The 24,437-nt window shown below is 43.8% G+C and overlaps 2 protein-coding genes across 7 annotated transcripts in view; one reads left to right on the forward strand and one right to left on the reverse strand.

Annotated features, from left to right (window-relative positions):
* HAP1 (huntingtin associated protein 1) overlaps nucleotides 1–15,113 on the forward strand; it is a 30,527-nt gene extending 15,414 nt beyond the window's left edge. For 4 of the 5 annotated variants that reach the window (XM_069067713.1, XM_069067712.1, XM_069067715.1 and 1 more), the window contains 13 exons: nucleotides 607–723; nucleotides 951–1,051; nucleotides 2,284–2,392; nucleotides 2,592–2,670; nucleotides 5,669–5,799; nucleotides 6,063–6,137; nucleotides 7,717–7,854; nucleotides 8,140–8,210; nucleotides 10,676–10,846; nucleotides 11,869–12,158; nucleotides 12,507–12,722; nucleotides 13,847–13,949; nucleotides 14,121–15,113. In XM_069067713.1, coding sequence (XP_068923814.1) covers nucleotides 607–723; nucleotides 951–1,051; nucleotides 2,284–2,392; nucleotides 2,592–2,670; nucleotides 5,669–5,799; nucleotides 6,063–6,137; nucleotides 7,717–7,854; nucleotides 8,140–8,210; nucleotides 10,676–10,846; nucleotides 11,869–12,158; nucleotides 12,507–12,722; nucleotides 13,847–13,949; nucleotides 14,121–14,520 — 2,001 coding nt within the window. In that variant the 3' untranslated portion in view covers nucleotides 14,521–15,113. The remainder of the gene's footprint in view (nucleotides 1–606; nucleotides 724–950; nucleotides 1,052–2,283; nucleotides 2,393–2,591; nucleotides 2,671–5,668; nucleotides 5,800–6,062; nucleotides 6,138–7,716; nucleotides 7,855–8,139; nucleotides 8,211–10,675; nucleotides 10,847–11,868; nucleotides 12,159–12,506; nucleotides 12,723–13,846; nucleotides 13,950–14,120) is intronic. The other variant, XM_069067714.1, reaches the window with a different exon arrangement.
* Nucleotides 15,114–15,976: 863 nt separating this feature from the next.
* On the reverse strand, nucleotides 15,977–17,761 carry GAST (gastrin). Of its 2 annotated transcripts, none has more exons than XM_069067716.1 (3): nucleotides 17,635–17,761; nucleotides 16,503–16,718; nucleotides 15,977–16,163 (listed from the first exon to the last, which is right to left on the reverse strand). In XM_069067716.1, the coding sequence occupies exons 2-3, from the start codon at nucleotides 16,711–16,713 to the stop codon at nucleotides 16,063–16,065; spliced, it is 312 nt and encodes a 103-aa protein (XP_068923817.1). In that variant the 5' UTR covers nucleotides 16,714–16,718; nucleotides 17,635–17,761; the 3' UTR covers nucleotides 15,977–16,062. The 2 variants fall into 2 exon arrangements, with proteins under 2 accessions (XP_068923817.1, XP_068923818.1); XM_069067717.1 differs by having other exon boundaries at nucleotides 16,503–16,714; nucleotides 17,635–17,743.
* Between the last annotated feature and the right edge of the window lie 6,676 nt (nucleotides 17,762–24,437).

Below are 24,437 nucleotides of genomic sequence, written 5' to 3' on the forward strand. Positions count from 1 at the left end.
CAATATTTACTGTATTAAAAATTAAAACAGATAAAATGTTTCATATTTATTCATTAAAAAATTTTAAAACCCTTTACATATTGTCATAACATTTTTATGAAAAATAATTATTTCCCCAGTAAAAACTGTTATGAGAAAAATGGCATCGTTTTTCCTGTTTTTCAAATAATTTTAATGTCTGACTTCATAGAAGGCAGATGGATTCTTTTATCTGCTGCTGCATTCAGTTCAATACAAACGTTGTTTTTGTTGAAGTATGTGAAGAAAATATGGTCTCACCCAGGTATTTGGAAAAAGGAGTATTTTAATAGACAAATAACATTATAGTATTATTATGAAAATAGTTTTGACCTTGGGATTATATGAAAGGGTCTTGGGGGGGGTGGCTTGGGAAGTTGGAGCTTCACACTTTGAGAACTTATGTATTAGACCATTCTGCCTTCCTCAGTCAGTCTGAACCAGAAGGGCCCCCACCGGCATCTTCTCAGGTGATACTTGGTATTGTGGGCAGCATTCCACACCTCTCTAACTCCCCTGGACTACCCTGATGGCTAGTTGAACCCATAAAGACCTTTTTCCCCCTCTTTCCCTTTTCTTGACCTGCAGAAAGAACGGGACTTGGAACTGGCAGCTCGGATTGGCCAGTCTCTGCTCAAACAGAATTGCTCCTTGTCTAAGCAGAATGAGTTACTGGAAGAGCAGCTGGAGTTAGCCAGGGAGGAGGTAAAATGCTCTGTGTCCCCTTTTCCTAAGTGTATCCTCTTGCCCCTCCTCACTCCTTGAGGCAGGAGACCTTTCAGGAAGAGAGGTCTACTAGTCTCCCTCACTATCCTTTTTCCCTGCCTGTAATCCATCTTCAAATCACTGGGGTCCATCCTTACCCCCCAACCCAAAGTTTAAGGTTAGTCCTCATGTTATTCTCACACTTTTTTCTCTTCCACCTACCCCAGATTGCCCAGCTTCGGCATGAAGTTGCCATGCGTGACAATCTCCTCCACCTCTATACAGACACTGTTGAGGAAAGCGAGCCCTCCAGCACTGCCCCTACTCCGTGAGTTCCTTGGCTCTTGACCCTTCTCTTCTGTACCCATGCTGCCCTTATCATATCAGATTCAGATGATCCAGGAGGGGCTTATGGCTTGTTGGAGAGTTGAAATCATTGGAATCCCTTCTCTCTACCCTACCCCGAACTAGAATCATTGAACATAAAGTATCCAATCTGGCAGAACCTTAGAGACTAGTCTAGTCTGATTCTCGTTTTGTTGTTGCTCAGTCGTTCAGTCAGACTCTTTTTGACCCCATGGACTTGTCTGTGGGGTTTTCTTGGCAACGGTAGCAGAATGGCTTGCCATTTCCTTCTTCGATGTGTCCCCATTTTACAGATGAGGAACTGAGGCAAATGGGGGTTAAGTGATTTGCTCAGGGTCACACAGCTAGTAAGTGAATTCTCATTTTGCCAATAAGAAGATGACGGCCCATGGAGGGAAGTAACTTACTCAAGGTCTCACTTTGAGTTAGTGGAAGATTTGGTACCAGATCTCATGTCTTCCAACATCTAGTCTGGGATCAGAGGACATTGATTCAAGTCATGCCTCTGATGCCTACTATCTCTGTGACTTGGGGCAGGTTCTGGGTTTTTGATTTCCTTATCTGTGAAAGGAAGAAACTGGACTAGCTAGTTTTTTTATTTTTCCTTTTGTGGCTACTCAGACTTCCCTAAACATGCCATAGAGATAGGGACTTGATATAGGAGACTCTCGGATAAGGTAGTTAAGTGGACAGTAGATAGAATATTGGACCTGGAATCGGGAGAACCTAAGTTCAGATCTGGCCTCAGACACTTACTAGCTGTATAACCCTGGGCAAATCACTTAACTTCTGTTTGCCTCAGTTTCCTCATGTATAAAATGAACTGGAGAAGGAAATGGTAAACCACTCCAGCATCTTTGCCAAGAAAACCCTAAATGGGGTCATGAAGAGTCAGACCCTACTGATGATGGGTGAACAATAATAACAGATGAGGAAACGCCCTTCCATGCAGATTGGGACTTGAAATTAGCTAGGTTTTGAGGCCACTATATGAAGGGTAGTCATAAATCAGCTAGTATCTCTAACCCTGAGGTTTTCTACTATCAAAAGGCTAGATCTCTTATCTTCTGAGCAAGAGGGAGAAAGAGAGAGAGAGAGAGAGAGAAGAGAGTATGTGTGTGTGGTCTAGAGGGCCCCTCCCCATCACTTTCCCCTCTGATCTTCTTCCCCTCCCTGTCTTCCTCCATGAAGCAGACTTCGCCATTGTGATTCCTCAGTTTCTCTTCAGCATTGTATCCAGTTGGACACCCTGCAACAGAAGCTGAAGGGCCTGGAGGAAGAGAACCAGCAGCTCAGGCTGGAGGTGAGAAAAGGCGATTGATGCTAGCCAGGGAGAAAGGATTGCTTTGCTTCTGCTCATTTTGGGTTGTCGTTTTTCCTGTTGTTGCTGCTTGGACTTCCCTAAACACGCACGCCACAGGAGACTCTGGGATGAGGAAGCTCAGGTGGGGCAGTGGTATCAGCTGCTGGCGATGGTGCTCTTCACCTCCTCTTTCTTCCAGGCCACCAGCATCGTCACGGAGACCTGCCAGTATGAGGACCAGGAGCAGCAGCTGATGTTGGATTGTGTGGAGCAGTTCTGTATGTGGCATGGAAGCTGGGCATGGGGGCTGGGTGGCTCTGCCTGGGAGGTGACCATACTGCCCCTGGGTTATAGTACTGTCCTCTTGACCACTATTTGGCAGCTAGGTAGAATGCTGAACTTGGAGTTGGGAAAACCTGAGTTCCAGTTTTGCCTCACACACTTACTGGGCAAACCACTTCACCTCTTTTGACCTCAGTTTCCCCATCTGTAAAATGAGGATAGTAAACAGTGCCTATCTCACAGGGTGGTGGTGAAGATCAAATGATATAACATATGTAAAGTGCTTTGCAAATTGAGAAGTGCTATATAAATACTAGTTATTGGGGTGTGGGTAGGTGGTGCAGTGAATAGAGCACCAGCCCTGGAGTCAGGAGGACCTGAGTTCAAATCCAGACTCAGACACTTAACACAAAAAACTAGCCATGTGACCTTGGGCAAGTCACTTAACCCCAATTGTCCTATCTTCCCCCCTCCAAAAAGCACTAAATAAATAAATGCCGGTTATTATAATATCATTGTTGTTGTTTAGTTGTTTTTTTAGTCATGTCTAACTCTTCATGAACCCATTTGGGGTTTTCTTGGCAACAATACTGCAGTGGTTTGCCATTTCCTTCTCTAGATCATTTTACACCTGAGGAAACTGAGGCAAACAGGGTTAAGTGACTTGCCCAGTGTCACACAGTTAGTAAGTGTCTGAAACCAGATTTGAACTCAGGTATTGCTGATTCTAGGCCCGGCACTCTATCACTGTGCCTGTGAGTTCCCGTGTATTATTCTCTTATAGCTTTCATTATCATCATCATTATTATTGGTGATAGCTCACATTTATAGAGGGCTTGATAGTTTATAAAAAGCTTTCACATACTTCCTCTCATTTGATCTTTGAAACTACCCTTCAAGGGAGGTTGTGAAAGCATCATTATCCCTATTTTACAGGTGAGGACATTGAGGCTCAGAATTTAAAGGTCTTGTCTCAGTTTAGGCAGTTGGTAAGTGGCAATGTCAGGATTCAGTCAGGTCCTCTGACTCTAGGTCCAGGTTCTCTACTTGTCCTCTTATTCCCTCCTATTTTTTCCCAGAAATCAGGAGAGGATCTTTACCTCAGATCTCAAATTTTCCCTCTCTTAAAATTTTTTTAATTTAATTTTTTTCTATTAATACAAATCTCTTTCCTTTCCTTTCCTTTCCTTTTTACCTCTTCCTTTTCTCTCTCCCTGCCCCCAAATTGGGGAAAACAAAAACAAAACAAAACTCTCATAACAAATGTACAAAAATCAAGGAAAAGCAAATTCCCATATTGGCCATATCCAAAAACATTGATGTTCCATTTGGTATCCTGAGTCCCTCCCCTTTGTCTCATCATAGATCCTCTGGAAGAGTGGTTAGTGATTGCATTGATCAGTTCCTAAGTCCTTTGGAGTTTTTATCTTTACAATGTGGTGGTTGTGGTTGTACAAATTGTTCTGCTTCTTCTCACCTCACGCATGCTTCATCATTTGGCATGAATCTTTCCAAATTTCTCTGAAACTATCCCCTTCATTATTTTTTTTATCGCACCATAGTATCCTTTACATTTATTTATCATAATTTGTGCAGCTATTCCCCAACTAATGGGCACCTTTTTCGTTTCCAGTTTTTTGGTACCCACAAAAAGAGCTGCTATGAATAGTGTTGTACACAGAGAGTCCTTTTTCCTCTTTCTTTGATCTCTTTGAGTCTTTTTATGAGGGTGGAGCTTAGCTCCTCACCAGCACTGTGACTGTGAGATCTAATCAGACAAGGATTGTTTTGAAAACAGACTATACCCCAAGCACCATAAGCCCTTTCCATTTTTTTTTTAGCTGAGGAAACAAAACTGCCATACACAGAACAGAGAGAGGATCAATGCCAAGTGATGCTTTGTTAAGTCTTTTAGTGAGAATTTGAGAGAAGATCTGCCTCCTGACTTCTTTGAAATATCAGCTAAAGTCTTAACTTAGCTTAACAAGAAGGCTTTTCCAGTCCTTAATCTTCCCACTGAGATTATCTCCAGTTCACCCTGTATATTTCCTGTTTGTACTTAACATGTTGCTGCCTCCATTCCACTGTGAGCTCTTCGAGGTAGGGACTGGTGGTTTTTGACCTTTGTATCTCCGGCATTTAGCACACTGCCTGACACATAGTAGACCACGCCCCAAAATTTTGTGGATTGATGACTGACTGACAGCAGGAGCTTGAGTATTCATGGGGAGGCAGGGCTTGATTTGAGAGATGGGTTGAAAGACAGCCTCCTGCTTCTTCTCTCACAACCCCCAACTTTTACTTTAAAAATACATGTATGTATATGTATATGCAAGGTTTTAGGTGCTGATGATATAAAGACAAAAATGAAAAAAATATCTGACCTCAAGTGTTTTTCATTCTACCAGGCAGATTATGACATAAACACAGATAAATGAAGTACAGGACAGGGAACAATAGGGACAAAGGAGACTCTCACTAGGCAACTGCTTGAGAGAAATTTGATGGGGGTGAGGGGAGAGCTCTAGAAATCCATGTCCAAATCCTATTTCTAACTTTTTCTAGCTGCTTCACTTTTGAGCCTTAGTTTGTTGTTGTTCCATCTTGACCAACTCTGCATGACCCCCATTTGGGGTTTTCTTGGCAAAGATATTGGAATGGTTTGCCATTTCCTTTTCCAGCTCATTTTACAGATGAGTAAATTGAGGCAAGCAGGGTTAAGTGACTTGCCTAGGGTCACAGAGCTAGGAAGTGTCTGAGACCAGATTTGAACTCAGGGAGATAAATCTTCCTGATTCCAGGCCCTGTACTTTATCTACTCTGACACCTAGCTGCCTGTCTCACAGGATTGTGAGGCTCAAATGAACTAATATAATAAGGTTTTGCAAACCTTAAATACATTAATGTCACTTATGTCAGTTTTGGGTTGGGAGTTAAGGCTTTTTTAATGTGGAAGATGGAAGAGACATCTTCCCATTTCCCCCTTACCCATAGCGGAGGTGAGCCAGCAGGTAGCTCTGTTAACAGAGGAACTGGCCCGAAAGACTGAGGACCAGGCCCGTCAGCAGGAGGAGATCAGTGTGCTCCTGGCCCAGATTGTGGGGCTCCAGCAGCGATGCCGGGTGGTGAGTAATGCTCCCTCTATTGGAGGACTAGCCCTTACTCTTGCTTCAAAGAGCCTTTCAGAGGGAGATTGCATTCCATGGACAGAGCTTTGAAGTCTGTTTAGATAGGGCAGTCGGTACCCAGAGACTCCGGGGACCTTGGGGATAGGGTGATGGTTCTTAAGCGTAGGAACTATGGTGGTCCTAGGATACCTTAGTGGTGGTGGTGGGGGAAGATGCTAGCTGTTGGCCCCAGATGGTGACAACTTGTAGTTGCTTTCCAGTATGGGACAGAGATGGAAGAGCTGCAGCAGCACCTGGCATCTGCTAAAGAGGTCCAGAGGAAACTTCGGACAGAGGTGAGGCCCCCTTCATCTCATCTGCCTCTTATTCCTGACCCCTCATATACATAGAGCAGTTGAACTGGAAGAGGAGGGAATCCACATCTCTTCATTTTATTAACTTTTTTCTAAACTTAGTAGCCTTCAATAAGAACATTGAAACAAACCTTAAAAAAATTACAAAATTACAAAAATAAACTGATTTAACAAGTTAATACCCAACATTGTTTACTGTCCTGTTTATTTCAATGTCACCCTCTGATCTTTTTCTTCTGGAGATTTCTCTTGAATTTTGTCCCCAAGTCAAAAAACAGCAGCAACAGCAAACCAATAAACTTTGTTTTAATTGTTATCAACAAATAAAAGAAGCAGTGTTGGGGTGGGTTGAGGATTAGCCTTGGAGTCAGGAAGTCTTGACTCTGACATATAGTAGAATGTGTTTGACCTTGGGTCCTGACCTTCTCAGGCAACTTTCTAAGACTAAGTTACAGATGAGTGTCTAGTCTGAATTGACTGAGGGAATTTCCTCACCAGGAATTCCCCCCATGCCAATGAAATCATAGATCTGGTGCCACCATTTTACGGCAGCCACTCCCTGCTCCCACCCTCACCCCCTCAAGGAAAAGCATAAGTATTTAAATATGAACAAGAAGAGATAAAAATAAAGAAAGTTTAAACCGATTAATTATGAATAGTTGCATATGTAACCCTGATTTTTTTGTCATTTAATAGTTTTTATATTCTTTGCTTTGATACATCACTTCTCAGATTTCTCAGTTTCGCCTCCCACCACATTGTATCTTCCCACAGAAAAACAGTTAAATAAAACAATTAAATATGTGCAACAGACAGCACATTTAACTTCCCATTTTGTGGTTCTTTTGACAGAAAGGATGTGCTTTAGCTAATGTGTTCTTTGGAACTGGAGAAACAATATAGTTTCATAGAGAAGGTGTTGGGTTTGGAGTCAGGAAGACCTAGGTTCCATTCTCCTCTCTGACGCTAGCCCTGTGACCGTGACCCTCTGAACCTTGAGTGAATTGATTTAATTAGGAATCAGGTTTGTCCCTGGCATTTGCCTGGCATGATATTACCTCTTAGTGTTTTCCTTGTGATTATCATGGTGGTTCGTTTTATTTTCTTCACCTTGGCACATAGTAGGTACTTAACACTTATACTAAATGCCTGTTGAAATGTGTCAGTTCATCCAAAACTTCCTATATTATTCTGAATTCTCCATATCCATTGGTTTTTGTGGTTTTAACCTTGGCTTTTAAAAACTTAGTTGTGGCCTGTTTAGGTATCAGCCTCATCATTTTACAGATGAAGCCTGAGACCCAGAGAGGATGAAGTGATTGGTCAGGGTCATAGAGCAATTTAGAACTAGTGTTTCTCAGTCTAGCCTTCAATTTCCCTGTTCCTTTTCTCTGCCTTTTGTAGTCTTATCCCAAGCCTCAAAAGACAAGCCCCTTAGAGGGAAAAGGTCTTCAACAGTGGCACCAGTTTACTAATACTTCTAAGGGGAGGATGGGAAAGTGGGGGTGCTGCAGGGTAGGGACCCCTCCCAGGTTCCTGATAGCACCCATGGTGTCCACAGGTGCAAGACCTGCAAGAGAAATATGCTGAATGTGATGGGTTGCTGAATGAGGCCCAGGAAGAACTTAAAAAACTCCGTCTCCAAAGCCTGCCCACTGGCATGATCAGTCACCATAACAGCATGTATAGCCTGCCATTGGTGAGCACACAGCACATATATTTTCCTCCTCTTCCCAGGGTCACAGCTAGTAGGGGGAATGCCCACACCCAGTGTTTTTTAAAACTAAATGAACAACTTTTAATAATAACAATAAATTTTAATTAAATTAATTTTTTCAATGATCAATCATTTCTTTTTCTGCCCCCACCCCCACTGAAAACGGCCACGAAATCCTTGAAATCAATGTAGTTAAGCAAGATACATTTCCATGTGCTTACTTTTCCTCTGATCTCTGAGAGGGGTCTTTCTCACATCTGTCTTCAGGATTCCCTGGCTGCAGAGATCAAAGGGACGATGAGAAAGGGAACCGAGAGTCCTTCCTCTTCTGATTTCAGGTAAGCTAAGGAACTGGGGTGGGTTCGTCTTGTGACCAAACTGAAGTTTGTCTCCAGCTTTCCAAGTACACTCCCCCTTCCCCAAAAGGATGTCATGTGTCCTTCCCCTCCTCTCCCCTCCCCTCCCTTCCTATCCGGTACATTCTATTCTTTCTCTCTTTCCCTTAACACCTGGGAAGTTAACTGAGATCCTTCTGTGCATTTGAGGAGACATTTCAAAGTTCTAGTTTTTCTTCAATACTTTGCATATTTCTTGGCACACAGTAAACACTTAACTTACTATTTCTTGGCTAGCCAGTGCTTCCTCTGCTGACAGAGAGCTTGGGTCCATTGTAGGCTGTAGTAGAAGGTCTTCATTTTGTTGTTGTTCGGTCTTTCAGTTGAGCCTGACTCTTTTTGTGACCCCATCTGGCATTTTCTTGGTAAAGATACTGGAGTGGTTTTGCCATTTCCTTCTCCAGCTTATTTTACACGTGAGGAAACTGAAGCAAACAGGGTTAAATGACTTGCCCAGGATCACACAGTTAGTAAATGTCTGAGGCCAAATTTGAACTTGGGTCTTCCCAGCTCTAGGCCTGGCACTCTATCCACTGTGCAACCTCATTGCCTAGATTGAGATCTGGAAGGGCCTGAGAGACCCTGAGAGGCCATCTTGTCCAAATCATGAGTTGTTCTGGTGGAGGAAAAAAAATCTTTGCCCAGCAACTAACTTTCTGGTCATGAGCCACAAGCGAGGCTGAGGCTCAGATGGTAGACGGTTTTTCGTGAGAACTGTTTAAGGGGTATGGCCCAATGTTTGTGTTCTTCTAGCCATCATTTACCTACAAGAACTCAGGGGTACCACCAGACTGTGATGAGGCATCAGAGAACGACTTACATGACATTATTTTTACCTTATTATGAGCTGGGCACTGTTTCTTTTCCCAGAAATATTTACATTCTTAACTTCCAGTGATGATGATGGTTTTGTCACTTGATAAAGAAATTTCAGGTATGGGTCTATAGGTGGCAGGGTCAGGGAGGGGCAAGGAGGGACTTCAGAAAACATACAAAATAAAACCTTCTGCTTCCCAGAGAAAGTGATTGTGAGTAGAAGTTGTAATCATAGTAATCTGTGCAGTGCTTTACAATTCTTCCCAAGTGGGTTGCTCCGTTTCCCAACTCTGTGCCTTTTGCACTGGCTGTTCTGGAATGATCTCACTCCTCACCTCTGCTTCCTCACCTCCCTGGATTTCTCTATGTGAATACCTTCCAGCTATGCTGTCCAGATCTTATATATCTGTAGTTCTTTGCATGTTGTCTCCCCACTATGAGGGCAAGGTGTGTGTATTTTTGCTTTTTCTTTGCATGCCTGACATATAGTAGGTGCTTAATAAATGCTTGTTGACAATCGACAGAGTTTGACTTTTGCAAGTGCTCATTTCATTGCTATGAAGTGGGCAGTACAAGTAATTGTTGTTCAGTTATGTCTGACTTCTTCTGACCCTGTGGACTACATTGTCCATAAGGTTTTCTTGGCAAATATTCTGGAGAAAATAAGTGACTTGCCCAAGGTCACACAGTTAGTAAATATCTGAGGCTGGATTTGAATGTAGGTCTTCCTGTCTCCAGGCCCTGTATTTCATCCACTGAACTGCCTCTGTGCAAGTAGTAACAGTACCCTGATTTTACAGTTGAAACTGAGGATTAGGGAGGTTGTGACTTGCCTATGGTCACACAACTAGAAGGGAAAGGAATAAGCATTTGTATAACATCTGCCGTGTGCTAGGTACTGGACTAGGTGCTTTTTGTAAAGATTATCCCATTTGATCCTCACACCAAGTAAGAGGTAAGTGCTGTTGGGATAGCAGTTGAAATGGAACCTGGAAGAAGTTAAGTGACTTGCCCAGGGTCACACAGCTAGCAAGTGTCTGAGGCTAGATTTAAACTCAGTTCTCCTGACTCTTAAGTTCAGTGCTCTTTCCCCTATATCATAGGCAGCCAACCAGCATTTATTAAGTGCTTACTATGTTCCAGACCCTGCAACATAGTAGTGCTGGAGATAAAAAGAAATTAAAAGCAACAATCAACAAAAACAAACCCCACAACCCTGTTCCCAAGGAGCTCACAGTCTAATGGGGAAGACAAAGCAACATGTAAATAACTACATCCAAGATATAAAAAGAGCGGGTAGAAAGTGATCTCAGAGGGAAGGCCCTGGTAGTGACATGGACCTGGAAAGGTCTCCCATAGAAGGTAGGATTTAAAGCCAGGAAGTCAGGAAGCAGAGGTGAATCCCTGAGCATTACAGGGATTGCAGGGAACATTTAGCAAAGGTAGTTTCAGCCCTTTCTCTTCTGGGTCAGCAGAAAAAGCATTGGCTGACCATTATTTTTCTTGCCAGGCCCAATGCTGTCTGTCTTACCCTGCCTGGCATAGCAGGTGTTTACTAAGGTGATCTTGTAACTGCATCCCCTTTCCTCCAGGAACCTGTGTCGGGTGTTTGAGACGGTGAAGGCTGTGAATCAGGGCAGTAGGTCCCGCTCAGGCTCGTTTCATCCCCTCCCAGGGTCTCCCCCACCCTCTGTGGCTGGCACTCCATCTGGTAGTCCCCCTACAAACCGCCACCGCTCAGATCGCTCCCATGCTGCTCTCCTGTAAGTACCTGGAGTAGGAGAAGCTGAAGGCAATCTGATGGGGAAATTCAAATGCTTTGGTTAGAGGAGGGCTTGAGGACACTGGAAGGGTAAGAAGGACAGTGGTGATGGTGGGAATAGCCTAAGGAGCAGGTAGAAAGTGGAGGAGGAAAGAAAAAATCCCTTCTTAATGATAGAGCAGTGGTTGGTGTGGTCCTGTCCACAATAAAAAGAATGCCTGGAAGGAGCCTTAAAGAAAATTACTACTGTGTTTCCCCGATAATAAGACACTGTCTTATTATTTTTTTGGACAGAAAAACACCAGAGGGCTTATTTTCAGGGGAGGGCTTATTTTAATGAACATTGACAGCAATTTTAATAAACAGGTAAATGTGAACAAAAAAATGTACCTTTATTCAATAAGCAAATCACTGGGGAAGAACAGGATGACGCGCTCACTGCTGCAGCTCTGATTGGATGCAGCTCGGAGCGCGGCTTGCGTTTCACGGTGGGGGGGGGAGAAGGGAACGGGACGGTGCATACAGAGGGTACCGTAATATAGCATGTAGCGCAGGGGATCACCTTCACTACAGTAGCAATCTCAATAGGGCTTATTTTCGGGGGAGGGCTTATTTTAGAGGAATCTTACACAGTAAGGGGAGGGCTTATTTTCGGGATAGGTTTTATTATCGGGGAAACACGGTAATATGGAAATGTTTTACATGATTACACTTGGATAACCTATATTAGATTGCTTGCCACCTCCAGGATGGGGAGGGAGGGAGAATTTGGAACTTAGAACTTTAAAAAACAAAACAACCAAACATTAAAAAATTGTTTTAATATGTAATTAGGGAAATACATGATATATAATATCATAATATTTATATCTATCTATCTGTCTATCTAAAGTGTAATGGGAGCTGCCATCCTTCTTGGGCAGCACTAATGACTCTTGGTGTGGTTGCCCCCTCAGGGCTTGACATGGTAGAGTGGGTCAGGAAGAGGTGTAGGTGAGCTTACCTGTCTCTCGGTTCTTTTAGGTTGGAGGAGGCCTCTGGGGAGGAAGAAAAGAAGAAGGTGGGTTGCCCAGGTACCCCTGGGAGCCAGGACCTGGCGCTGGCTCTGCAGCAGCTGGCAGTTTGGCAGGAGGCCCAGGTGGCCGAGCCAATCCTGGAGAAGCAGGATGTGGATGCTGAGAGTTCCAGCAGGGTCCTGACTCCCAGTGGGAGCCTTTTGTCAGGCAGCTCAGATCCCCCTGGGGGCTCTATCTTCTCCATGGGCTCTCTCGCCTACCTGCCTGACAAACTGCAGATTGTCAAGCCACTGGAGGGTAAGAGTAGGTGAAGAGGGAAGGGAGTTGGGGAGGCTGGAGACCATAGAAGAGTGAGGATTCCAACACTAATCCCATTCCTTCCATTCTGGGCCTTGGAATCTCCAAAGCAGCACCAATGGTTCTCTGCTCGCACACCCTCAGTGCTTATTGGCATATACGTTTGTATGCTATTTGTTGCTTTGCGTTATTAAGCCTGACCAGTGATCCAAAGCACTAACCTGTGTTGATTTATCTGTCATTTGGGCCACCTTTTGTCCTGTGGGGTTGGGGGAGGATTAGGGTGGGTGAGCCAGAGTCGTGTAACTTGTCAATACAATATGTGCTTATCCCCCATTCCCTTCCAAGGCTCAGTGACTCTGCACCACTGGCAGCAGCTGGCCCAGCCCCACCTGGCAGGAATCCTGGATCCTCGACCTGGTGTACTTACCAAGGATTTCCATCAGCTAGAGGTGGATGTGGAGAAGGTCTATAGTCTTCAGGACCCTGAAGAAGATGAGGAAGAAGAGGAGAAGGTGGCAGCATCCAAGGCTCCCCTGGCCCAGGATAAGGCCCATCCCCTATGTGAGTCAGACCTCCTTTCTCTCTCTTCCACTTTCCCAAATAAAATCTAAGCCAAGAACAACTGAAAGGTTAGGGGGAGGTGGAAGAAGGATGTTAGATGGAGAGAGGGAAGGTAAAACCATCATCTCCCACTATTCTCCAGAGTGTCTGCACTAGAGCTATTTTTGTACATCTGGCTGGGGGTTTTAGAGCTCTCTCCTATAATGCCTTATAATAATATAACAGCTGACATGTATGTAGAAAGAACTTTTCATGTTTGTAACCTTGTTTGATCCAGATGACACTACTGTGAGGTAGGCACCTTAGATATTATACCCAATTTACAGCTGAGGAAACTGAGCATCTGAAGGTTGGGTGCTTAAAGTCACCCTATTGAAAATGCAGCATCCCCTGATGCAACTTGGTCTAGGGCCCTCCCTGCCCCTCCCTGCCCAATACACTACAATGCCTCTCCTTTCTGACACGCACTGTCCTGTCTGTCTTATTGTCTGCCTGATCCTATGTCTATGTAATTCTACTTCATGTACCATCTCTCCCGTGAAATCAATACTGGCATGGCTTGTTCTTTCATTCTATAAGCATCTGCTGAGTTCTTTCATTCTATAAGCATCTCCCTGTGCTGGATGCTGGGGGTGGGGTTGGGAGTGGGGGATGGACAACTGGTAGAAAGTTATGTTCATGCACAACTTATAGAGCCTAGCTGGGGAGGCAGAGCATGGGCGACATGACTAGGGGAATCAGGGCAAAGTTAATCATTGAAATCACAAGAGAATATGCCATAGACTGAGTTATACTAATGCTGAAGCAGTGGCAAGGAGATGGGTTAGACAGGGGTGAGATTAAACTAAGCCAGGTCTTGAAGAAAGAAGCCGCATTTGGGTTCGGTCCTGTCTGACCTTTGGCTTTGGCTATTCTCCACCCCTTCATTCCTTCTCATCCCCTGATCTTTCCATCAGTGGGCTGGCTCAGTGAGAATCTGGCCGGAGGGGGGGAGAGTAGGGACATCTTTGCTCATGGGGAAAGGAGTGTGAATGTCACCCCTCCCCACCTGGTGTGTCCTTCCTCCTTCCTTCAACCCCCCCCTCCCCTTGTGTGTTAATCCCACATTTCCTGTCCCCTTCCAGTGTTGCATTCTGTTAACAATCTCCCCCAGACCCCAGCCACCTACACAATCACTACCTGCCGCCTGGTCTGCCCCTCCACTGATGTCACCTTCGTCACCCCCAGGTAAGGCAGCTGGTGCCTCTAAAACCTCATTTCTCCATCCCAGAGACCAACCTCTTCTAGACACCACCGATGGGGGCTCTCCCATCTCTCCCCACTACCCCTACCCCAGTAAGGCTTCTTGGTTATTTCAACTCATGAGTTCTTCTCCCCTCCTTTCTCTTTCTTCTCCAGCCTTTGCTATTCTGCCACCCCCTGCTGCAGTCCCGCAGAGGGCATAAGCCCCATCCATCCACGGCCTCCCCAGGCCCTGCTCTCTCTTTTGAAGGAACAGGGCATCTCCGCCATCACTCAGCCTACATTGTTTCCTTCCCTGGTTCCAGGCTGGAGAGGCTGGCCTCTGGGAAGCTTTGGTCTAGCCAGAGAACGGCATCAAGATGGGTGGGGAACATCAAGATGGGGTGGGACGTGGGTTGGTCAGGAAAGGACCAACGGCTTCAGCATCAATTTGGTACAGAAATTACGGCAGCTGGGACTGGACTGTGTGGTGGCCAGAGGGGCTTCAAAGATATGGCAAGTGGGGGCTCGAGAGCCCCCTGATCCTGGCCCAGCCCCAAGACAGGGGACAGGTTGACTGGTGCTGAGAAAGTATTCCTAGAGTGTTTTTGTTGGAGAGGCAGGGTGCGTCTCTTACCTCACCCCTTGCCACTGCCCTCATCCTGTTGCTGAGAGGCAGCTGAAGTTGAGTTTGGACCCCCTTCTTCCCTCCCTCCACCCATCCCTAGCCCCACATACACTCCCACTCCCACTTCCACATCCCAAGTCCCACCTCACATTTCCACTTGCCACATGCACTTTTGAGGACCTGGCACTTAGTTGCCCTGTACACCCTTCCTCCTTCACCCTACCAGCTTAGTCTTGGTTGTAAATAGAGGTTAATATATTATTGTGTTGAGGAGTTCTCTGTCCTGAGTCTTCTTACCTGTGAATAATGTAAGATAGTATGAGCCCAAGTTCCTGCCCCCTAGATTCCCTACCCACCCCCCTATTTTTTTTTAAAGTTTTCTGCTCCAAAAGCCACCACTTTTTACACGTGCACTGCTGGGGAGAGGTAGCTAAGACCCCCCCACCCCTTGCAATCACCATATGGATGCTCATTAAACTCATCTGAGTTCTCCCTCCTTGTGGAGCACAGCTCAGGGCCATGCAATAAATTGTATGATCTTAGTGGCTGTTTGATCTCTGCCTCGGGGGGAGTGAATGGTTTGGGGAGGTGGTGGAGGGCTGTGAAGGAGCTCTCTCTAGTGTTACAGAACCTTGAAGCTAGGAGGGACCTTGATGAAGCCAGATGAGAGCGCCTTTGCCAGCATTGGTGAGAGGAGGAAACTGAGGCTCAGGGCACGCGTTGAGAGAGTTAGTGGCGTAGTTAGAACCAGAGCTCCAGAATCCCTAATCTAGTGTGTTTTTGCCACCCTACTTCTCATAAATTTCTGCTGCTTTTGAGAGGCAAGTGTGCCTTTGTGGGGGGGGAGTGGGATGGGGAAATAGGGAGAAGGGTTGGGGGAGTGTTGATTGTCTCTTACTTTGTATGGTATAGCGTAGGGGTGGGGACCCTGTGATCTCAAGGTCAAATGCGGCCCTCTAGGTCCCCGGTCCCCTTTGACTGAATCCAAACTTCACAGAACAAATTTGTTCCCCACCTCAAGACTGTGGTATAATGAATGCTAGAGTTGGAGTCAGAAGATCATGGATCAAACCCTACTTTTGTCACTCTGCATGAGCTTTTGGAGGATTGCTTCACCTCTCTAAACCTCTATTTTCTTATCTGTAAAATGGGGATAGCACCTGTGATAGCTGTCTCACTGGCTTGGGGAGAAGAAAACTCTCCAGAAATGTCAAGTTGGCTCTTCCTATCCATTATTCTATTCATAACAGAGCAAAAGTCCATTTAGCACCTGTGCTCTTGGCTTGAGTGGTTGAGAGCAGCTGCCTCGGGACTGGCTTTCACATTCTTTATTCTCCATTCTTTCACACCCCCTCATCCCTCTACTCCCCAACCATTACACAAACCAAGAGGCTGACACTGCTGTAGGGTGTGAAAATGTTTATTCTGGGTTGGAACCGAAGGGAGGGAAGGATGGAGAAGAGATGGGGGGTAGGACAGGGGTGGTGCATTCTAGGGGAGCTGGTCCCTTTCCTCCGCACTGCGGCGCCCAAAGTCCATCCAGCCATATGCTGCATCCTCTTCCACCCATGGTCCTTGCTTCTTGGACAGATCTGGTAGTAAGAAACAAGGGATATGTTGGGAGTAAGAGAATCAATGGTGGAGGGAGGGGATGAATTGAGGGACTATAGGAGAGGAGGCAGCCTGTGTTCTTAGGCCTCAGACCTGAATTCTCAGACCAACTTACTGGACTTGAGGTCAGGAAGACATGGGTTCAAAGGAGCTTACTACCCTCGGAACCCTGGGCAAGTCAGCCTCTCTAAGCCTCAGTTTCCTCATGTTTCGAATGAAGGGTTGGGCTTGGCCTCTTCTAGTTCTAAGTTGATCCTAAGACCTGGTGTTTCTTTCCCCATCCTTACCCTGGCAGCTGGGAAGTTCTTGGCAATTCCTACCTGTCATGAGGTGGGGAAGGTCCTGAGGATGGAGTTGTCTCCGGTGGTGGGAAGGAGAGCCCAGAGCAGTTGGCCATCTCAGTCCCAGGTTCTGACTAGTTTCAGGGCCCGGAGGAGTATCCTGGAGCAGGGCTTTGGGCTTTGGAGAGGCTTCAGAGAAGGTGGCCAGAGCCAGGGCAGAGATTAGCACAAATCTCCACAGCTGCCTCATCCTGTCTGTGAAGGGTATAAGTCAGTGAAGGAAGAAAGGCAGGCCCATGGGAGAGGTCCCATACCCCCCTCCCCCAGGTGGGACTCCTGCTCACACCAGGCATAGGATCATAGGCTTTAGAACTAAAAAGAACCTTAGGGATGGCTCATCTAATTCAATCCTCATATTTCATAGAGGAAGAAATCGAGGATTGTAGTGGGAGGCGGTGAATTCAAAATAATAAATAGCAGAGCTAGCATTTGAAACTGAGGAATTCCCCCAATCCAGGGCTCCTCCCACTATACCAAGGGGGACATGAATTCTTTGGAACAACTTGCATTTTCTCTTGTTTCTCCTAGCAAACTAGGTGACATTCTCTTATCCCACTTCCTCCAGTCCCTGCCAATATCCTTCTACTGTACCACAGTGCCCCCAGCTTTTACTTTTTTTTAATAGAAACCAAACTGGGCAGAATGTCCTGGGAAAAGAAAAATCCTTGAGCTTTTTGCCTTGGGAGTTCTGATTCTATGGTACTCCCAGTCCCACCACCAATTGCCACCTTGTACCTCAGTTTCCTCATCTAGCATGGAAGGAGATCACAGTAGTCCTCTCTATCTGCCAGGATTTGTGGGAATGTACAAGGCAGAATTGAGGGTTCTTGGAGAGGTGATACAGCCTGTGACTGCTCTAAAAAGTCTGGAAGCAATGACCCCCACCTTTGGGAATCTGACCACTACTCTGATGTGATGAGGTGTGGGATGGTGGTGGTGGGATCTTTCCCTGTTTGTCCCTCTTCAGAGGGGAGCCAGCAGAGGTGTCCTGAGCTACCCTGAGGAGCCTGGGCCCTTCAGCTTGGCTTAGCATCATGGATGTGTACCAGGCTACCTACAGGGAGAATATTCCTCTTTCCCACCCAGCTCTCTCCCTTCCTGTGTTCCTCACCTGTAGAGCTCCTGAGGAGGGTCTTGGATGGTGGTGGCAATTCTTCAGAGGGTCCCCTGGGTGTGTTCTGTTCTGCAGGAGAAGGCTCTCCCTCTTATAGTCCTGAGGCCCCTCCCTTTTCTTCCCCCCCACCTCCCACCATGAGGTCAGAGGAAGGAAGGAGGTGTGTATAGAAGTGGAGGAGGAGAGGAAGGGGAGGGAGGTGGAGGCACAGATGGAAAGCACGCCAACTCCGTCCTTTGATGATTCTGGCTAAAGCTCACAGCCAAGGGTTGCTGTGGATATCCGGGCCAGACCAACACTCACTAAGCATTTATTAAGCATCCATTATGTGCCAGGCACTAGACTTGGCACTGGAGATGCAAAGAGTTTTTGCTATTAAAGAACTTATGTTTTATCTGATCCTGGCCTGGGCATTCTATTTTTGAGTGACTGAAAGCAGAGTGAGGGTCAGGGGGACAGGGATCAACAGAATAAACAGAATAAACAATCCCAATTGTTGAGGATGAAGGAAAGGAAATTCCTTAGGGACCAGAGGAGGTGTTCTTCTCTTCTCACCTTTCCTTAGATGAGCTGGTTAGAGCAGGTGGGGCTCCTCTTCTCTAGACCAGACCTCCCCCCATCCCTGAAGGCAGAGGGATGGACCAGGTGACCTTGGAACCGGAAGAAGAATATTTCCAAAGCACATAGTGGTGGGGCTGGTGGCAATGGGGAGAGCAGATATGTATTGATCTTTCCTTGCTCTAAGGTTTGGCAAACAGAATGAGCATGATTATCATGGGGGGCAATGGGCCATGCAATGATAACATACTTCCTTACTTGCTCTGTTTTCTAGCCCAGTGGTGCCTACTGGATGGCTGCTTAGCACCCTGTCCAAGCCTCGGCCCCCAGGGAGTACATCTCTCTGCCAGCTGTCCCTCTGCGCAGGACCCTTAAATTCTTCTTTCCCATTCAAAGCTTCTTTCCTTCTTGCTCTTTTGAATTAGTTCTGATTTGGTTGGCAAAACCCACCACCATCTTTCCTCCTTGGTGTGTGCCCTCTTATCACCAGCCATATGGTTAGCATTTCTGGGTGTGATGTGCCCATGGGTTCCCCCTATTCATCTCTGAAGGAGCTCTACTGGATGGCCTATGAGATCTAACATTTGGTGATCCTATGATCTCTTATAATTGTCTTCTGTACTGTTCCTGGAGGTCATTGTTGTAAGTGTATTTTTTTTTTAATTGAGCAATCAGGGTTAAGTAACTTGCTCAAGGTTACACGGCCAGTTATTTCTGGGTGTGGTGCTGAGTGTCTGAGCCCGGGATTCGATCTCCAGGTCGTCCCAACACTGGAGCCGGTGCTCTTACTCGCTGAGCCACCTGGCCGCCTCTTGTTGTAAGTGTATTTTAATGGCAAGGCCTCACTAATTTAGATTCTGGTAATTTAGGAATTTGTGAAGACTTAGCCTACTTTGATTCTTACTGGGCCATGGGTTCAGAATAATTCCTTCTGACCTTTCCTTCTTGGGAGGAGGATTTTCACAGGGCACAGCAAATCCAATGGATTTTCCTTAGTCTTTGTTCTTCTTGACCTTTCTGTACTGTTACATGACCATGATATTCTTCTGGATACTTTTTTCTCCTTTGCCTTCTGCACTACTGCTCTCCTGCTTTTCCTTCTTACCTATTGGACTGTTCCTTCTTAATCTTCTTGAATCTGATTAGTTAATTATTCTAGGCAAACACTCAAGAAGTTAAGGATTCCTTCAATGTATCTTTGACTGAGGGTATGATCCTCTTTCTGAAATATCTTTTTCAATCTTTTTTTGTACACGTTATCACTTTTATTCATATTACTAACCTGAGTGAGTTAGGCCCTTACCTCAAACATGGACTGCTGTAATAGCTTTCTACTAGGTCTTCCTGTCTAAACTCTTTCCTTGCCACCATTCTTGGTAGTGATGGATTCATCCTTCATCTGATCAATGTCATTTCTGTGATCAAAAGTCTTCACTGGCTCCCTATTGCCTTCTGAAATAATTCAAACTCCTTACTTTGCCTGTGACATTCAAGCCCTTCTATAATCTGGCATTTCACTACCCATCTAATCTTTTCCTATACTTCTCCCTTTGTCTGTATTCTACTTCTTCATGTTGGTTTCCTGCCTTTTCTTATATTGCTTCTGATGCCTAGATGCCATTCACTCTCCTCTTTGCCTGTTGAATTTCTTCATTTTTAAAAACTCATGTCAGATACCACCTTTTTCAGGAAGACTTTCTTGGTCTCATTTTTATAAGGACATTCCATACCCCCTCATATTTCAAATAGTCCTTGGACCTTCTCTAATGCACTTATGTGTGATTAGTATTAAATATCTGTGTTTGTATCTTAGCTCCTTAGTAGATTATAAGGTCTCTGAGGGAAGAATTCATATCTTACCTAGACTTTGTGTATTTTACAGAGCCTCAAACCTGGTAGATGATTAATAAATGTTTGTTGAATCAAATTGAACAAGAAAATATTGTCTGTGAAAAAAATGCCATATGAATGAGAAATTATTATGGAAAGAAGGGCTATTTGGAACTGCTATTTTCCCATGAATTTTCCATGATGCTTCATTTAAAAAAAAATTTTTAGAGACAGTCCCAGAATAGGGTCACCTCCCCAAACCTAACCCTTGGTTCCTGGAGGGTAGGGATTGTTTTTGTCTTTGTATCTTCAGCATATGGCACCCCACATATCTTTTTTTTGGGAGGAGGGTTAAGATCTGTAATTTCATTGGTATGTGGAACTCCCAATGAACTAACTTCTCATACCAATATAGTTCTGCTATTTATAGTCTTATGGAGTTGTCTGAGGACATTGAGAGGTTAAGCCACTTGCCCTGGGTGACACAGCCATTAAATGTCAGAAGTGGGACTAGAACCTAGGTCTTCCTGGACCTAGAATCTAGGACAGCTCTCTATCTGCGGTACCATACAGTCCATGATAGACTTTTAATAAAATAATTGCTGACTGAGTGTTGAATGTATTGCCACTTTCTTTCCCATTCATATACTTACATGAGTCAAGGTTATCAGCCTCGTTGCAGAATGTGTCACAAAGTATGGGAATTAAGGTGAGGCAGTGGGGAGGAGAAAGAAGAGAGAAGGTAAGTGGGAATTGAGAGTGGAAGGAGAAGAATGGGTTGGCTACCAATCAGAATAGAGGGAGGCAATGCTACCTGGTGCAGAACTAAGAGTGGAACATAGATGTGGTTCTGATACACCAAGTTCTGAAAATGTGTTTTGGCCTGGAAGGTACATGATAGAATCTCAGCATTAGAAGGGACCTTAGAGGTCATCTAGTCCTACCCTACCCAAAGTATGAATTTCCTCTACGAGATCTCGGGAAAGGTGACTTTTTTTTACAATCATTTTTACAATCATTTACTCTATCTCCCTCCTACTGTACTCTCTAAATTGAACAACTGAAAAAAAATGAAATCTAAAACTCTCAAGACAAACACACATAATTCAGCAAAACAAATCGCACATTTCTATGTCCAAAAATATATTTCTTTCTGCATTTAAATTCATCCCCTCTCTAATCAGAGGTGAGAAGCATGCTTCATCTTCAGTTCTCTGGACTTGTGGTTACTGCATTGATCAAAGATCTAAAGTCTTCCAAAGTTGTTTTTTTTTTAATAAAATAATGGTATTTATATTATATAAATTGTTCTTAGTTCTTCTCTCTTCACTCTGTGGAAGCTCAGTTCACAAAGGTCTTCCCAGGTTCCTCCAAAATTGTTCACTTTGTCATTTATTTGATTCACCATAATATTTCATTTCATTCATTTACCATGATTTGTTCCCCAGTAGTTGAGCATGCTGTTAGTTTAATTATGTGTTCCTCCCTATCTAGTAATTCCAAATGAACAAGGTTGAAGTCTAATCAGCCTTTAACTTGCTATGTGATCTTAATCAGGACACACCTTTTTTTTTTGCTTTAAATAGAAGTTTTATTGATTTTTTTTACATTACTGTCACTTCTCAATAATCCCTTTTTCCCACCTCAGCTTACCTCTCTATTGTAACAAATAAGCATAGTTAAGTAAAACAAAATGGCACATTGGTCACATCTGACAATACAGGTCTCATTTCTTACATAGGGTCTGTAATATCCCTGGAGTGAGGTGTGTTTCATTTTTCTGCACTCATCAGACTTCCAGGGTCTGCTGCTGTTTTCCTTTATATTACCACAGTCATTCTGCAAAGTCTTCTTTTCCTTAAGATACCTCTTTCTCAACCTTCTTGAGTTTTCATGTCCTTATCTATAAATTGACAGGGTTGAACTATAGAACCTCTGAGATCTCTTTTAACTGTGATATTTTATGGTTTTATGACTTGACAGTATTTCATTTATAATTTATAATTCCATGATTTATTTCATTTTATTCATTCATAATTTATCCAATTCATCCATCTGTTCATCCATCCATCCATCCATCCATCCATCCATCCATCCATCCATCCATCCATCCATCCATTTGGATTTAGATGGCCTGGCTTGGAATCCTGGCTTTACCAGTTCCCAGCTGGGTGATCCTGGACAAATCATTTCATCTCTGAGTCTTAATTTTCTAAACTGAAAAATGTTGGTAACAATTATTAATGCCACCAGCTTTGTAGGGTGATTGTTAAGATCAAATGAGATAATATCTGTAAAATGATTTGGAAATATTATTTGTTGTTATTTTTAGTCACATCTCACCCTTTGTGAGCCCATTTGGGGTTTTCTTGATAAAGATACTGAAGTAGTTTGCCATTTCCTTCTCCAGCTCATTTCACAGATGAGGAAACTGAGGCAAATAGCTGTTCTATAATCATTATAGTGCTATACAAATATCAGCTATCATTAGTATAATATTTAGAGTTGCAAGGGATCTCATAGATCCTTCTTCATTTAAAAGGTAGAAATAAAGGCAGCAGAAATGAAAACAATTAAATAACAAAAAAAGAAATGAAGGCCTAGAAGGGGAAGTAACTTGGTCAAGGTCACTCAGTTTAAGTAGCAGAGACAGTATTCGAACCCAGGTCTTCTGACTCCAAATGGCATACATTTTCCTACATAATATGTTATAAATAAAAAAAAAAATTGCAAAATACATATATGTAGTCAGGGTGGTTAGGTAAACCCCCTGATGGCAATTACCAAATGTGAATACTGTGCAAGGTACTCTTTTATTCCCTCCTGGCTTTTATTTTCCATTTATCACTAAATGAGCTTCAGTTCTGTAGATTAATTTTGCTTTTATCCTTTCTGAACTATGCTCCTGCCCTGGCATGTGGTCACTCTGTGACTGACTCTCTCTCTGTCTCCCTTCTTCCTTCCTCCCACCTTTTCTCCTTCTCTCCCTCCCTCTATCCCTATGTGGTCTTTTTTTCTCATTGGTGACTTAATGGAGCAAAGATCACTGAATTTGAAAAAAGAAAACTTGGATTAAAGTCCTTGGGATTGTGATTGTGATTGTGTGACTTGGTCTAGGGTCCAGGTTGAGCAAAGGGGTAGCCTTGTACTTCTGTCCTAGTCAGATTATATCTTGGGTATTGATTTAGTTCTGGGAAGCGGAGTAACCAGGATGGTGAGAGGCCAGGAGTCTATGCTGCATAAGGATTTGATGGAAGGAACTGGGGATGCTTATCCTGGAAAAGAGTACCTGGAGTTGAGAAAAGGACATCAATCAATCAACCATCACCTATCAGTGTCTACTACATACAGGGGTATGGAGATACAAAAGAAAATTGATCCTGTCCTCAAGGAACTTACATTCTATAGAGGGAGATAGATTCCTATCTTCAAGTATTTTTTTTCTCCTTTTATTATGCACTTGATAAATACACAATGACTCTCCATCATATGTAGTTGTTTTCAAAGTATAATTCAATTTTAACATGGTGGTTCCAACACTGTCCTTCTCTGCATCCCCTTTGGAGTTTCATTTTGCCCTTTTCTGTGTACTTTTTAAATGATTCACTGATGTTCTTTTCATCTTTCAATTTAGTATGTTTCAGTATCTTCTCTCCTCCAAAAAAGCTCTGCTTTGTAAGCGATTAAATCTATTTACAGAATACAAACCCACACATTGATTGTATGTGAAAAGGTAGGTCTCATCTCTGTTAAGAAGTAGGAAACCCAGAACTGATAATGAGTGAGGTGAGCAGAACCAGGAGAACATTGTACATAGTAATAGCAACATTGTGAGATGATCAACTTTGACAGATTTAGCTCTTCTCAGCAATAATAATCTAAGACAATTCCAAAAGGCTTGTGATGGAAAATGCTATCCACATCCAGAGAAAGAACTATGCAGCATGAATGCAGATCGAAGCATATTATTTTCACGTTTTTTTTGGTTTTCTTTCTTATCGTTTTCCCCTTTTGTTCTGATTCCTCTTTCACAATATGACTAATGTGGAAATATGTTGAACATGTAGAACCTGTGTCAGATTGCTTGCTGTCTTGGGGAGGGAGAAAATGTGGAACTCAAAATCTTACAAAAATTAATGTTGAAAATGATCTCTACATGCAATTGGGGAAAATACTATTAAATGAAGAAAAAATAGAATTGGGAAACTTAAGATTCATAATTAATCTTCTGGAGAATTGATTGGTCTTTTCATTGAGCAAAAATCTTAATTCTTTCACAACAATTTTCCCTCACAATATTGTAGTTGTATAAACTCTTCTTCTGGTTCTACTCATTTCACTTTACGACAATTCATACAAGTCTTCCCAGGTTTTTCTGAATCATTGTTTCTTTTGGTATAAACATTCCTTTG

Source organism: Petaurus breviceps, unplaced genomic scaffold (assembly GCF_028583685.1).
Source record: "Petaurus breviceps papuanus isolate PSGF00001 unplaced genomic scaffold, PetGlider_PUasm1.0 90750, whole genome shotgun sequence".
Lineage (NCBI taxonomy): Eukaryota > Metazoa > Chordata > Mammalia > Diprotodontia > Petauridae > Petaurus > Petaurus breviceps.

Excerpts from the sequence above, each read along its gene's own strand:
- GAST (XM_069067716.1), bottom strand. The coding sequence starts at position 16,713 with ATGAGGCAGCTGTGGAGATTTGTGCTAATCTCTGCCCTGGCTCTGGCC. Across the intron at positions 16,164-16,502 it reads CCTTCCCCACCTCATGACAG|ATCTGTCCAAGAAGCAAGGA; the intron begins GTAGGAATTGCC and ends TCTTACTACCAG.